This window comes from Phyllobates terribilis, unplaced genomic scaffold, assembly GCF_046119375.1.
Source record: "Phyllobates terribilis strain yellow unplaced genomic scaffold, ASM4611937v1 Scaffold_8__6_contigs__length_399053987, whole genome shotgun sequence".
In the NCBI taxonomy this organism is placed as follows: Eukaryota; Metazoa; Chordata; class Amphibia; order Anura; family Dendrobatidae; genus Phyllobates; species Phyllobates terribilis.
In genome coordinates this window covers 301,714,680-301,731,284 of record NW_027362768.1, presented here as the reverse complement: position 1 = coordinate 301,731,284, position 16,605 = coordinate 301,714,680, and the positions used below count along the sequence as shown (strand labels likewise).

Genomic DNA, 16,605 nt, shown 5'->3' with positions numbered 1-16,605 from the left:
TGCAGTTCATCCAGAGTGATCATGGGCCTTTTGGCTGCATCTCTGATCAGTCTTCTCCTTGTTCGAGATGAAAGTTTAGAGGAACGGCCAGGTCTTGGTAGATTTGCAGTGGTCTGATACTCCTTCCATTTCAATATGATCGCTTGCACAGTGCTCCTTGAGATGTTTAAAACTTGGGAAATCATTTTGTACCCAAATCCGGCTTTAAACTTCGCCACAACAGTATCTCGGACCCGCCTGGTGTGTTCCTTGGTCTTCATGATGCTCTCTGCACTTGAAACAGAACCCTGAGACTATCACAGAGCAGGTGCATTTATACGGAGACTTGATCACACACAGGTGGATTCTAGTTATCATTACCAGTCATTTAGGACAACATTGGATTATTCAGAGATCCTCACTGAACTTCTGCACTGAAAGTAAAGGGGCCGAATAATATTGCACGCCCCACTTTTCAGTTTTTAATTTGTTAAAAAAGTTTAAAATATCCAATAAATTTCGTTCCACTTCACGATTGTGTCCCACTTGTTGTTGATTCTTCCCAAAAAATTAGAATTTTATATCTTTGTTTGAAGCCAGAAATGTGGCAAAAGGTAGAAAAGTTCAAGGGGGCCAAATACTTTCACAAGACACTGTATGTATGCGTGTGTGTGTGTCTGTGTGTGTATATATAAGTATGTATAGTATGAAAATAAAGATCCCATTCAAAAAATAAGTTTTAAATAAAAACCTGACTGAGACAATAGGTCCTTTTCCAATCCTTAGGCTAAGTGCAGACAACTGGATTTTTCGTCCGAGCGTGAACCAACAAAACATAGGATCGCACCCAGACTAATGTTATGCTATGGGGCTGTGCACATGTCTGATTTTTTTTTTTTTTCTTTTTCTCAGCTTGTCTGGGGAAAAAAATCGCTGCATTCCCAAGTTGATCTGATATTCAGATCACACTCGGCCATGCAAGTCAATGAGTGTATGGAAAAATCTCAGACTGCACTTGGATGACATCTGAGTGCAATTCGATTTCCATAGACTTATAGAAAGAAATTTTTCTCAATCTTCTCCTCATCCAAGAGAGTGTGGTCGGCCCGATTCTCTCGGATTAGAGAATGTATGATTGCCTGCACCTGCTCTTAGACTTAAAATCTATCAACGCATCATGATCCACTAAAATACATATGTATAAAACTCCCACCTGAATATAAAATGTTCCAACACTAATAAACCATTGTATATTTAGGTCTAATTTTTAATTCTCAAAATGTTTTTTGCATTGGTCCAGCAATCTTTCAGCCAGAGTATTTAATAGAAAGCCGGTAGCTACTTTCTACGTCTCAATACTAAGCTGTACACCGCAGGGTCCACATACCATCCAATGCGTATCTGAGATGCTCGTTCTCCTTCATCCTTCAGCTCTGATGGCTTTTTCAAGAGGCCAAATGGATTTTCTTTTTTATAATCTGAACTCTGTATGGAAGTTGACAACCCCCATAAAATCTTAAAAATATTAGAGCGCAGATATTGGTATGTGATAAATGTTACATATTTGGGAATATTATTTTGTTTTATACTGTTAGATCTCCTGTGAATGTGTGGTGTTTTTTTTTTATTATTATTATACTGTGCAATCAACTTTTTGTAACTTGGTGGGAAGATTGATCTGGGCCCATTATATTCTCATTCATCTGGAGCGTCTTTTGTGCCCCAGAACAGAGACCCTCAGTGTATAATTGAATAATCTCACATACAAAGAATACGTCTTTTTTTAATTTTATGCTGATCGCAGAGCGCTCCTAATATATTCCGCCTGTTATTTTGGAGATGAAATCGTGACATTTTTAATATGCTCGGTGTTTAAGGTTCCCTGGAGCATCGGCTGTTGTATTCCATAAAGGTTATTCCCTGACAAATGGCTTCATAACTGCTCTGATATTAATCTCCTTCCCTCTCGTCACGGGTCTTATCGGTTTGCCGCATGTAAATGTGGGTCAACAAAAGACTTTTAATAAACTATTGTAAAGTCGGATATAGGTAAAGCAATATGGCATCGGGGTCTTAGACCGGTGACTCAAAGTGGAGGCCGCAGTGTGAACCTGCATATAGAAAAGGTTACCGAACGCCTCTTTCAGATATCTTTAGCAGTTGTGTTATGACGGATGAATATATTATTGCATTTACTAGAAAGAATCAGTTCATCTTATGGTAGTAAATAATGCACACTTATCTTTTAAGAAATAAGAATGACCATCCTGGTAGTTAAAGGGACTGTGTCATCACAAAATGACTGTTCAAACCAAGCACAGGCGCTCACATTTAAGTTCACCTTCCCATCTACTTGTTTTTCCTCTATCTCCACCCTCCTCTCGTCTTTGATTGACAGCTCTGGCTTCATAGGGCAGCGATAGATGGAAAACAAGTAGGTGTGAAGGTGCACTGAATTGTTTGGCCACGTCATGATGCACCAAGTTCCTGTACATGGTTTGAACAGTCATTCTGGCACTCGACACATCCTTGGCATGGCCAAATATTTGCGTTCACCTTCCCATTTACTAGTTTTCTATCTATTTACCCCCATTTTCTGGCTCTATAAGGCCAGAGCTGTCAATCAAAGAAGAGAAAGGTGGAGATGGAGAAGAAACAAGCAAGTGGGAGGGTGCACATAAATGTTTGGCCCCTCCATGAAGCACCGAGCGTGCTTCATGGAGGGGCCAAATATGAACAGTCATCTTGTGCTGATAGAATCTCTTTTAAAGGAGTTGGCACGGAATGACTGTTCAAACCAAGCACAGTGATTCAGTGCAACTTTCAAATGGCCAAACAGTTCTGTGCATCTTCCCACCTGCTTGTTTTTCCATCTATTTCCGCCCTACTCTTTCTTTATTGATTGCTCTGATTTTAACAGAGCCAGGGAACATCGGAGGTGGGTGGAAAACAATTAGGTGGGAACTGCTTGGCCACTGCAAGAGTGCAACTGTGTGCCTGTGCTTGGTTTGAACAGTCATTTTGTGCTGACAAACTCCAATTTATTTATTTTTTTATAAGCTTGTTTCCTCACCTCTGCGAGTGGAAGAATTCTCAATAGCCTTCAGCCCTCTTTTCTAGCTAGGCATCAACCGTGACGGTGAAGGGGATTGGCTTAGATATTGAACTGAGCAGTTAGCCAGCCCCCCTTCACACAGCACTGGTCATAAGGCGACACAGGAAAAGCTGTACTGTCAGGCACAAACCGAAAAGGGAAATGGGATCTGGAACCTGAACTTCTACAGTGGTTTGCAAAAGTATTCACCCCTTGACTTCTTGCCTGTTTTGTTACATTGCTGTGGTCAAATGCGACCAAAATTGAACTTTTTCGCCACCAAGGTAAATGCTATGTCTAGCGCCAAACCAACACGGCTCATCACCCAAAGAACACCATCCCCACAGTGAAACATGGTGTTATACTTTTGCAAACCACTGTAGCTTACGATCAGGGCATCCTTAAGATGTGCATTAAAGCACATTTTATGATTTTTTTTTATTACTGTGTGTATATACAGTACAGACCAAAAGTTTGGACACACCTTCTCATTTAAAGATCTTTCTATATTTTCAAGACTATGAAAATTGTACATTCACACTGAAGGCATCAAAACTATGAATTAACACATGTGGAATTATATACTTAACAAAAAAGTGTGAAACAACTGAAAATATGTCTTATATTCTAGGTTCTTCAAAGTAGCCACCTTTTGCTTTGATGACTGCTTTGCACACTCTTGGCATTCTCTTGATGAGCTTCAAGAGGTAGTCACCGGAAATGGTTTTCACTTCACAGGTGTGCCCTGTCAGGTTTAATAAGTGGGATTTCTTGCCTTATAAATGGGGTTGGGACCATCAGTTGTGTTGTGCAGAAGTCAGGTGGATACACAGCTGATAGTCCTACTGAATAGACTGTTAGAATTTGTATTATGGCAAGAAAAAAGCAGCTAAGTAAAGAAAAACGAGTGGCCATCAATACTTTAAGAAATGAAGGTCAGTCAGTCTGAAAAATTGGGAAAACTTTGAAAGTGTCCCCAAGTGCAGTTGAAAAAAACATCAAGCGCTACAAACAAACTGGCTCACATGAGGACCGCCCCAGGAAAGGAAGACCAAGAGTCACCTCTGCTTCTGAGGATAAGTTTATCCGAGTCACCAGCCTCAGAAATCGCAGGTTAACAGCAGCTCGGATTAGAGACCAGGTCAATGCCACACAGAGTTCTAGCAGCAGACACGTCTCTTCAACAACTTTTAAGAGAAGACTTTGTGCAGCAGGCCTTCATGGTAAAATAGCTGCTAGGAAACCACTGCTAAGGACAGGCAACAAGCAGAAGAGACTTGTTTGGGCTAAAGAACACAAGGAATGGACATTAGACCAGTGGAAATCTGTACTTTGGTCTGATGAGTCCAAATTTGAGATCTTTGGTTCCAACCACTGTGTCTTTGTGCGACGCAGAAAAGGTGAACGGATGGACTCTACATGCCTGGTTCCCACCGTGAAGCATGGAGGAGGAGGTGTGATGGTGTGGGTGTGCTTTTCTGGTGACACTGTTGGGGATTTATTCAAAATTGAAGGCATACTGAACCAGCATGGCTGCCACAGCAACTTGCAGCGGCATGCTATTCCATCCGGTTTGCGTTTAGTTGGACCATCATGTATTTTTCAATAGGACAATGACCCCAAACACAGCTCCAGGCTGTGTAAGGGCTATTTGACCAAGAGGGAGAGTGATGGGGTGCTACGCCAGATGACCTGGCCTCCACAGTCACAAGACCTGAACCCAATCAAGATAGTTTGGGGTGAGCTGGACCGCAGAGTGAAGGCAAAAGGGCTAACAAGTGCTAAGCATCTCTGGGAACTCCTTCAAGATTGTTGGAAGACCATTTCCGGTGACTACATCTTGAAGCTCATCCAGAGAATGCCAAGAGTGTGCAAAGCAGTCATCAAAGCAAAAGGTGGCTACTTTGAAGAACCTAGAATATAAGATATATTTTCAGTTGTTTCACACTTTTTTGTTAAGTATATAATTCCACATGTGTTAATTCATAGTTTTGATGCCTTCAGCGTGAATGTACAATTTTCATAGTCATGAAAATACAGAAAAATCTTTAAATGAGAAGGTGTGTCCAAACTTTTGGTCTGTACTATATATATATATATATATATATATATATATATATATATATATATATATATATATATATATATATATATATATATATATATATATATATATATATATATATATATATTTGTAATTGACAACGTGTGTATATTTAAGGAAGCACTACCCCCCCCCCCCCCGAAAATGAAAGTTTCTATCCTCTTAATATATTATATAGCACTGTGTACTTGAAATTGCTCGTTTTGCCTTTCTACCCAGTAAATTCTTCTTTTCCCCTACATTTATCTTTCCTCTTTAACTCCTGACCCAGCTGCTTTCCCCCCCCCCCTCCCCTCGCCATAGACTTTTGCAGTGACTTATGACTCATACAGGAAAAAATGACCTCCTGTTTCTCCATAGAGCTTAGAAGGGATTCAGCTAGTCAGTTTTTAATCACGTGATGTCATAGACCTAATGGAAACGAGAAGAATTATCTGGTTAGAAAGGCAAAATGAACAATTGTAAGTACACAGTGCTATATAATATGATGACTGCAATATATTAAGAGAATAACAATTTTTATGGGAGGAGGAGGAGGGCTTATTTAATTTAGAATCAGCTTAAAGTCTTATCAGTGTGGACATTGCCAAAATGAAATCCGATTTTGACATTTTCTTGTTTTACAATTATGTTTTATTGTAGGATTTAAAGAAGTATCATTTCTATTACTGGTTTTGTTTTCCTGCATTGTGCCTTTCTGATGGGATAGAGCTGATTAAGCCACCAGTGTCTATTGGTGAAAAGTTCTCCAAAACTCAGGTAAAGTTCACATGCCTTCAACCATCTAGGTGTGTACACAGGTAGCGATAATTTAAAGGGTTTGTCTAACCTTAGGATATTGATGACTTATGCTAAGAATACGTTTTAAGAAAAGGATAAGACTTTACAGAAAAATATCTAGTGTTTATAAAAAGTTACATAACTTTTGCATACAACTGATCCTGAGATCCGTCAAGTGCTGTAGCCTGTCCTCATCCACTGCTGCCTTTATAGTTCTGTGTCCTGAACTGATGTTTGGTGTAAAGAAATTTGAGAGTCTGCGCAGATCCCTGACCTCAAGCCAGACCTTTCACATTCGTGTCTGATCTCACAAATGCTCTTCTGGCTGTATGGGTACACATATCTAAGAAAGGCTCCCAAATCTTGTGGAATGCCTTCCCAGAAGGGTGGAGGTTATTATGGCCTCCTAAATCAAGAGTAAGGTCCATGGTTTTGGAATGGGACATCCTTCAGGTTCACACAAGTGTGATAGTCAGAGATCCAAATACTTGTGGCCATCTGTGATCCTAACCCAGCACTCATCGGGGATCCTAACCCAGCACTCATCGGGGATCCTAACCCAGCATGGAGCATCAGGGCTGTGGAGTCGGAGTCTATATAAAATGGACCGACTCCAACTCCTAAAATATATAATAAATTGGGTACAGTAGTTCAATGCAGTTTGTGGGGAATATTTTTTCATAAGAATTTGGGAAAGTTATGAAATGTCCTATAAATGTCTGTCCTTTTCCTGATCTAAGGGTCTAGACTTTTAGCTGAGATGAATCTGTGCTACAGTAAATTTATCACTTAAACATGAACCATGTATGAGGGAGTCGTGGAGTGGGAGTCGATGTCATGGAAATTGAGGAGTCGGAGGTTTGGCTTGCTGACTCCACAGCCCTGCTGTTCGGGGATTCTAACCCACCGCTGTTCGGGGATTCTAACCCACCGCTGTTCGGGGATTCTAACCCACCGCTGATCGGGGATTTTTACCCAGCACTCATCGGGGATCCTAACCCATCACGGAGCATCTGGGCTGTGGAGTCGGAGTCTATATAAAATGGACCGACTCAAACTCCTAAAATATATAATAAATTGGGTACAGTAGTTCAATGCAGTTTGTGGGGAATATTTTTTCATAAGAATTTGGGAAAGTTATAAAATGTCCTATAAATGTCTGTCCTTTTCCTGATCTAAGGGTCTAGACTTTTAGCTGAGATGAATCTGTGCTACAGTAAATTTATCACTTAAACATGAACCATGTATGAGGGAGTCAGAGTCGATGTCATGGAAATTGAGGAGTCGGAGGTTTGGCATACTGACTCCACAGCCCTGCTGATCGGGGATTCTAACCCTCCGCTGATCAGGGATTCTAACCCACCGCTGATCGGTGATTGCATCCTCCACAGATCAGTCTTCTGAAGGATTTTTTTAAATTTATGGTCATGGACAAAAATTTTGAAACTGACACAAATTTAGCTTTTCACAGTTTGCTGCTTCGGTTTTTATGATGACAATTTTTATCAACTCTAGATTATGAGGAGTGATCAAAGGAATGGCAAAAAATTGCAAAGTCATTCCTTGCCACGAAAATGAGTCACACAAACCCCATTTCCACTGAATTTCAGCCCTGCCACAAAACGATCTGCTTGCATCCTTTCAGAGACTTGGGAAAGTGTTAACGAAATCAAGGCAACTGATATCACTCTGTCATGCTGATTGAGTTATAAGAGCCTACTGGTTGCTTTAAAAGGGGGGCTGGTGTTTGAAACTATGGTCTTCTGTCCTAGGAAACACACACATGCAGCCATCATTGCTTTGGGTTGAAAGGGCTTTACAGGCAAGGACATTGCTGTTTGTAAGTGACTCTAAATCAATCATTTTTTGGATCATCAAGAACTTCAAAGACAGTGGTTCATTTGCTGTGAATAACGCATTAGGCCACCAAGAAAGTCCAGCAGGAGCCAAAACCATCTCCTAAATAGGATACAGCTTTGGGATAATTAAGTGCCCAGTGAACAAAACATTGAAATTTTGGATCCAAGGCCAGGAAACTCCCCAAATATCCCAATAAATTATGGCAGCTATACATCTTGTGAATTACCACTGATTGTGATTAATATATTAATATTTCTATTTAAAATATTTTTTATGAATATATTTTTTGGGGGATGGGGGAAAGTTTCCTGTTTTAACACCAATGATTTTGTTCTCTTATAGGTGCTAGAATTTCAGAAATCCTATGATGATTTCTGCCAGGCTGAAGGAGGTACTCCGCAACCTTATTTCCTAATACAGTCCACAGGGGATTCTTTTTCAATGTCTCCTATGTGTAAATTCCCAGAAATCTGTACAGATAAGGGCAAGGTAAGTAAGCCGTCAAATGAATGAGTACCCACTACACAGGGTTGTAACTCCGTAATGGTTATACATTGGGGAAAAAAGTATTTAGTCAACCACCAATTGTGCAAGTTCTCCCGCTTAAAAATATGAGCGAGGCCTGTAATTGACATCATAGGTAGACCTCAACTATGAGAGACAAAATGAGAAAACAAATCCTGAAAATCACATTGTCTGATTTGGAAAGAATTTTTTTTTTAAATTTTGGTGGAAAATAAGTATTTGGACACCTACAAAAGTTCATCTCAATACTTTGTTATATATCCTTTGTTGGCAATGACAGAGGTCAAGCGTTTTCTGTAATTGTTCACAAGGTTGGCACACACTGTTGCTGGTATGTTGGCCCATTCCTCCATGCAGATCTCCTCTACAGCAGTGATGTTTTGGGGCTGTCACTGGCCAACACGGACTTTCAACTCCCCCCAAAGGTTTTCTATAGGGTTTAGATCAGGAGACTGGCTAGGCCACTCCAGGACCTTGAAATGCTTCTTACGAAGCCACTCTTTCGGTGCCCTGGCGATGTGCTTGGGATCATTGTCATGCTGAAAGACCCAGCCACGTTTCATCTTCAATGCCCTTGCTGATGGAAGGAGGTTTGCACTCAAAATCTCACGATACATGGCCCCATTCATTCTTTCATGTACACAGATCAGTCGTCTTGGTCCCTTGGCAGAGAAACAGCTCCAAAGCATGATGTTGCCACCCCCATGCTTCACAGTAGGTATGGTGCTCTTTGGATTCTTTCTCCTTCAAACACACCGAGTTGTGTTTCTACCAAACAGTTCTACTTTGGTTTTGGCTGACCATTTGGCATTCTCCCAATACTCTTCTGGATCATCCAAATGCTCTCTAGCAAACTTCAGACGGGCCCAGACATGTAATGGCTTAAGCAGGGGGATACGTCTGGCACTGCAGGATCTGAGTCCCTGGCGGCATAGTGTGTTACTGATGGTAGCCTGTGTAACGTTAGTCCCAGCTCTCTGCAGGTCATTCACTAGATCCCCCCGTGTGGTTTTGGGATTTTTCCTCACCGTTCTTGAGATCATTTTGACCCCACGGGGTGAGATCTTGTGTTAAGCCCCAGATGCGGGGAGATTATCAGTGGTCTTTTATGTCTTCCATTTTCTAATTATTGCTCCCACAGTTGATTTCTTCACACCAAGCAGCTTGCCTATTGCAGATTCAGTCTTCTCAGCCTGGTGCAGGGCTACAATTTTGTTTCTAGTGTCCTTCGACAGCTCTTTGGTCTTCACCATAGTGGAGTCTGGAGTGTGACTGTTTGAGGTTGCGGACAGGTGTCTTTTATACTGATAACAAGTTCAAACAGGTGCCAGTACTTCAGGTAATGAGTGGAGGACAGAGGAGCCTCTTAAAGGAGAAGTTACAGGTTTGTGAGAGCCAGAAATCTTGCTTGTTTGTAATTGATCAAATTCTTATTTTCCCACCAAAGTTTGAAAAAAATTCTTTCCAAATCAGACAATGTGATTTTCAGGATTTGTTTTCTCATTTTGTCTCTCATAGTTGAGGTCTACCTATGATGTCAATTACAGGCCTCTCTCATCTTTTTAAGTTGGGAGAACTTGCACAATTGGTGGCTGACTAAATACTTTTTTTCCCCACTGTAGGCAGCTGCTAATAAAATATACCGCTAACCCTATGATTCAGACTGTTACTGCCTCTGTCTTATAATACCCCACCACATCCTGCTCAATATTGGTGCTGGACACCAATCTCTACTCCATTATTATAGAAAGCGGGCACAATTGTACAGAATTTTAAAAATTTACATAACTGAGGTTGTAATCATTTTCCACCCTCTGAAACATTAGAGGTTGTTAAAGGGAAGCTATAATCAGAAAACAACCTATTGTTTAAATCAAATTTTTTGCGTTAGATGTCTTTTTTTTTTTTTTAATTTTGGCAATTTTTAAATTTTCTATATTCCAATCTGTATGAGAAAAAAATAAAAATCTTGCCAAATTCACGTTATCCACTGGGTATTTTTTAGACTTTAATTCCTTCACGACATATATGATATATATTTACATCATATGTTGTGTACTTGTGAGTGAGCCTGGATCTTACCCCTGATTTAGTCAGCCATCATGTGCATTTAACAACCGTGGGTGAAGCGGTGCTCCTCCCTCAGCTGTTAACCAGTTAAGTTTCTCTGTCAATCACTGACAGTGGGATTTTACATGCGTCGGCTGGAAATGCGTCTTTTATCCCACCCATCGGCACCCCTGTCATGTGATTTGCGGGGCGCCGATAGGTTGTCATGGCTGCCGGGAGATCTGTTGATGACCTTTGTGACTGTCATTACGATTCACCTGTGAAATCCAACCCGTGGCTGTCGTTCATAGGAGATTGTGATTTTTGCTATACGCTGCAGGGCTTCAGCCCCTGCTATGTATAGCACGTACAATCGGACGAGCGTAGCTTCAAGTCTCCTAAGGGGACTATTTAAATAAATTAAAAAGTAAAAAAATTTTTTTCAAAATATGAAAAAAAAAATAAAAACACAAGTTCAAATCACCCCCCTTTTGCCCCATTTGAAAAATATAAAATAAATTAATCCGATATATAAATAGCGTAACGAGAAAAAATATTGATACACCAGTATTAAGGATTATTGGCCACCACAACATTGCATTAAAATGTAAGAGACGATCAAAACATTTGTCTCTACCACAAAATGGTATCTGTAAAAACGTCAGCCCAGGCTCATTGTGAAGGCAGAGAGAGCACTGACAGTACTTCCTCTTCCGGACCCAGTGGTCATGGGATCACTGGGTGTAGGGGAGGAACAGGAGCTGCTGGGTCCTATGAGACCCAGTCAATCTGCTATACAGCTCGGAGGCTAAATTTCCATTGTAACTGTATTCTGATTATCCCTGTAACTGGGACTGGTATATGAATATTAATACCAGTCCCAGTTACAGAGATAATCAGAATTTTTTTTTAAATGTTGAAATGCTCCCTAAATGTCTTTTAATTAATTTATGGGCGGGACACAATGTGGAATAAATTAATAAATAAAAAGCAGCAAAAAATAAAATCTGCTGCCAATCTAAAAAAAAAAAAAAAAAAAAAAAAAAAAAAAAAAAAAAAGGTCAACATTTGAATAAAAGACACACATTTTCCCCCAAATTCCCCAGACATCGGCAAAATAAATCTGAAAAAAGAGAAGTATGAAAATAACATAAAAATTAGGCCCCACTTATCATGAAAAGAAGATATTTGTATATCCGAACGAGTAAAAAATGTACAGCTTTTTAAACCGCATGTACAAAGACAAACAAAAATGTGCCTGGTCACGAACTGGGGTAAATGGCCCGGTCTTGAACTGGTTAATAAAGATTCTGATATGGAAAAAAAAATTGCCCAAAAATTTAAAAGAATACAAGTAACGCACAATTATTGATTTTCTGATGATGCCTTCCCTTTAAACCAAACAAATAGTCTTACATGAGCTTTAAATAGTAAGTTATATAACTTAATAGTATAGTTCATATAGGCCAGGTGCCGCTATCATCTGACATCCATCCTGGGCCCTGGCAGCTTGACCCTCAGTATAACTTTTCCTTTGTTGAATTGTGACCAGAACGGTTTGTGAAGGGGGCTGGCTGACTAATCAGTTCAGTAGCGAGATCCTATCCCAATATGTAGTAGGTGAAATAATATTAGCAAATGCCTCCAATTAGAAATGTAGTTTAGTTATTCTGATAACCCATGTCACTTACCCCATGTTCAGGGCATTGCAGTAGCTTAGGTATCCATGGTTGCAACCAATAGCAACTAACTAACTATCACCATATGAGTGGTTGTAATCATGGATACTTAAGCTACTGCCATGCCTTGTACATGGAGTAATCGACAGGGGTTGTCAGGGGAACTAAACTACATTTCTAATTGGAGGTATTTGCTTATAATATTATTATTATTATTATTATTATTATTATTATTATTACATATGATCTTGGCGATGGGAATACACCGTTAAGCCTGCCACCCTTCTCTGCCACGGTAGGGGCTGTCTTAGCTATTGAAATGAGTAGTCGGCTCACTCCCTTCACAAACAGTCCTGGCCATGTGCCAACACACCAAACCCTAAAGGACCAGAAACAAATGACTGGACCCAGGAAGGAGGTTTTGATAGACCAAATTTTTCCCAGCTTTAACAGCTACTCTATCTGACTTCTTGCATCTAACTTATACAGGAGGAGCGCACAACACTGTCACCAGATTTCACCATACAAAGCGCATATGTTACGATACCTTTCTTTTAGACCTGATGCGACTGGTGTGATTACTTTGAAGGCCTATGTCACACTGGCTGTATACTGCTTTATAAACATTTTGAACCTTAATCCCCGCCCACCTATCCTGATTGAGAGATCCTCAGTGTCCATCCTCCCTGCTGAGATCTCACACTGCTCAGTACAATCTTTAACAGGCTGGATGGGTGGAGATTGAATACACTAGGACTGCTGAGCTTATATAACTCCATTAATTTCCACAAAGCTTTACAGTTAATATCACCACTATCCCCATTGGGGCTCACAATCTGTCTGCATTGTGATGCACTAATAACTCTATATCTGAATCTTTACTGCAAATAGTGTTAACTTATCTGCCTGCAGAACCTAACAGTGTTCATGTCCCTTTTCCCTAGGTAACACTGGGAGTATATGACCCAAGCACTTTAGCGCAATACCCTGGATGGCCTCTGAGGAACGTATTGGTGCTGGCAGCTTTACACTGGTACTGTGCCCCTATCTTCCCAATACTCCATTACCTATTATACCTATCATGGGGCTGTGTATTGAATGCTATTGGTATGGGAAAGTGAGATCGTCAATGATATGACTGCAGATTTACTTTACCGTGCATCATTCATCCAAAAAAAAAAAGCTCTCGCACCAGTTATTGGAATTTTCTACATTAATTGGGCCCCCCAGTATCACAGTGGTCAAAATGCAGCAGTTCTAACCTCCATTGGTGCACAACATGGAGAGTACCGTTGTCTTCGATCTACACCATATCAGTAGGGCACATTATGGGGCATATTTTTATTCTGTGCCACAATGTGGTGCATTGCTTACGCCGAGGAACACAATGTGGGGCATTTTTATTCAGGAGCACATTATGGGTCAAGTTTTGTATTCTGGGGACACAGCGTGGGCCAATTTTGTACAATTCTAAGTGCATTTTTAGGTGTATTTTTATTCACAGTAGCACAATGTGTGGCAGATTTTTATGTTTTTTGGGGGGTGGGCACAGTAGGGAGCAATTGTTATTCATCTGGTATATTTTTTTTCCTTAAGGAGCACACCTAATTAGAGTGGTATGGTGCTTTCATCCAGCTGTGTATGTGAGCCCCGACACAGCATTCAGTAGCATTTGTCTAGGATGCCGGACCCCACTACTGTTTTATTATCTGAATATACTGTGAAAATTACATATCAAGATATTATATTTTTATATTCATTTTAGAATTTATACCTGATCTGATGCATTTATTTTTTTAAGGGAAGACTAGCTATTTATTTATTTTATTTATTTTTTATATAATAATAATAATAATATAATATTTTTTTTTTAAGCTTTCATACAATGATTTATATATCGAAAAAATCTTGTCCTTTTAACACTGGCTCTATGCCTAATATTAGATTCCTACTTTTTGTTCAACACATGAACATTAGCAGCAATAGACTGACACATATCCTATTTGATTGTACAGAAGTATTAACTGGGCATGCTCTAATCTTGGCCAAGTTCTTTGTGAAATATGGGACTGTGACATCACCTATTAAGGATGGTGGATCCTACAGTCCTGCTCATCATTATTGGCACCCATGAAGTTTAAGTACATAATGTGGAATATCTCCTGAAAAAAAATGAATCAAGTGAAACAGTTTTCTGTATAGAGCACTCATGTTAAATATAAAAGAGCAAATGATAAACAATAATTTAAAACAAAAAACAATAGGAGGGAAAAATAGAAAAAGCTAAAGCTTGCTGTGTCACTGGTATTACCACCCTTTACATTAATTTAGTATGGAAATACATTTGGACTCACCTGTGGTAAATCCCAAAAGAGATTCTCCTGTGATTAATTGTCGGTGTCCATGTGACATGAATTAGCCAATGAATGATGACTTCAGTGTTTTAAAAAGCCACATGGTAGGCCCTATTCATTTGTCACAATGGTGAAGACAAAGGAGCTGTCTGAGGACATCAGAACTGCTCATATTAGCAAACGCAAGACTTCCAAAGGGTATAAGGCCATCTCCAAAGACCTTTTTAAGCCAGTTTCAACAGTGCGCAATGTTATTAAGAAGTTTGCCAAGCATGGAACCGTCAAGAACCTCCCTGAACATGTGGGAAAGAGGAAAATTGTCAAGAGATGTCTTCGAAGGTTGGTGCGAATAGTACGATATGTCGCACACTAAACCAAGCAGAACTTTATGGGCGAAGGCCAAGGTAGAAACCATCGCTACGGAAAAGACATAAAAAGAAACAACTGATCTTTGCCAAAGAGTAACTTGACAAACCACAATCCTTCTGAGAAAATGTTCTATGGACAGATGAAACAAAAATAGAGCTTTTTGGCAATGCAAAACAACAGTTTGTTTATAGAAATCGCATTGAAGCTTATAAGGAAAATAACACCTTACCAACTGTTAAGCATGGTGGAGGATACTTAATTCTATGGGGTTGCTTTGCTGCCTCTGGTCTTGGAGGCCTTGACCGTATCATAGGAATAATGAAATCAGAGAATTATCAAGAGATTTTAGAGTGAAATGACCTACCCAGTGTAAGAAAACTTGGTTTGAGTCAAAAATCATTGGTCCTCCAGACCCAAAGCACACATCCAAAAGTACACAGGAATGGTTGAAAAATAAAAAATGGACTGTTTTTTAAAATGGCCAGCAATGAATCCTGACCTCAATCCCATTGAAAATCTTTGGGGTGAGTTGAAATCTGCCATTGGGAAAAAGAACCCTGCAAAGATTCAAGAGCTTGAACAAACTGTAAAGGAAAAGTCGGAGAAAATTCCAGCTGAAAAGTGCAAGAAGCTTATAGATGGCTCCAAGAAACGTTTGGAGGCTGTCAGCAATGCCAAAGTGTGTACAACCAAGTATTAATTAGGGGTGCCTTTATTGCTGCACATGCTGTTTATTCTAGTTCTTCTTTGAAATTGCAACATGGAAGTTGGAATACAATGTTTGAGGCTATGTGCCCACGATGCGGAAATGCTTCGGATTTTTTCCTGAGCTTTTCTGCATCTCCCTGGCAGAAAAAATGCATGCGGATTGTACATGCGGATTGTACATGCGTTTTTCCTGCCAGGGACAAGCGGAAGTGAAGTGTTCTTCACATGCATTTCCGCATGCGGGTTGACAAGCGCTTTCCAAGCAATTTTAGCATCACTTGGAAAGTGCTTGTCAACTTGGTCACACTATATAAATCCATGCAACCAGCATGGATTTATATAGTGTGACCGAAAGAATGGTAAAAAATAAATATATACTTACCTTCTGATGGCCCCCGGAGTCCTTGTCTCTGCTTGCCGGCAGCTCGCGGTAGATTTAAGGACCTGCCAACGTCAGCGGTCGCGTGACCCGTCACATGACTAGTGACGTCAGCGCAGGTCCTTTAGTCTACTGCGAGCTGCTGGCAAGCCAGGACAAGCACACCGGGGGCCATCAGAAGGTAAGTATAATATTTATTTTTTATTTTATTCTTTTTTTAACAGGTACTATGGTACCCGGGTCCAGAGGAGAGTCTCCTCTCCTCCAGACCCGGGTACCATCCGCACATTGAAACACATGGAATCCGCATGTACAGATGCAGTGATGTGGATGTCATGTGTTCAAATGCAAGTCAATGGCGGCAAAAACGCCGCGCTTCCGCAAAGTAATTGGTAGTGCTGAGTATTTTTCCGCAATGATAATCCGCAGCGGACATTTCCGCAGCATGTGCACAACACATCCGGATTATCATTGGGGAACATGGCAGACCTTCTACCAAGCGTTTTTAAGCGTTTCTGCAGTGGAATTGCCGCTGCGGAAATGCTTAAAAAATGCATCGTGGGCACACAGCCTTATTGTTATATTACTTTGGACCACTAATTAAAAAATCCTGAGGATATAATTTTGGTACATTTCCATTTATTTCTGAAGATATTGTACAACCAATGAAAAAAGGAAGGAGTGGCAATAATGGTGAGCAGTGCTGTATGTTATCTACTCTATAT

General features: G+C 40.2%; 1 protein-coding gene across 2 annotated transcripts in view; it reads left to right on the top strand.

The window, feature by feature from the left end:
- Positions 1–16,605, top strand: part of ATG7 (autophagy related 7) — a 265,019-nt gene that overhangs the window by 18,264 nt on the left and 230,150 nt on the right. For both annotated transcript variants that reach the window (XM_073644510.1, XM_073644509.1), the window contains exons 6-8: positions 5,820–5,936; positions 8,160–8,306; positions 13,015–13,103. In XM_073644510.1, coding sequence (XP_073500611.1) covers positions 5,820–5,936; positions 8,160–8,306; positions 13,015–13,103 — 353 coding nt within the window. The remainder of the gene's footprint in view (positions 1–5,819; positions 5,937–8,159; positions 8,307–13,014; positions 13,104–16,605) is intronic.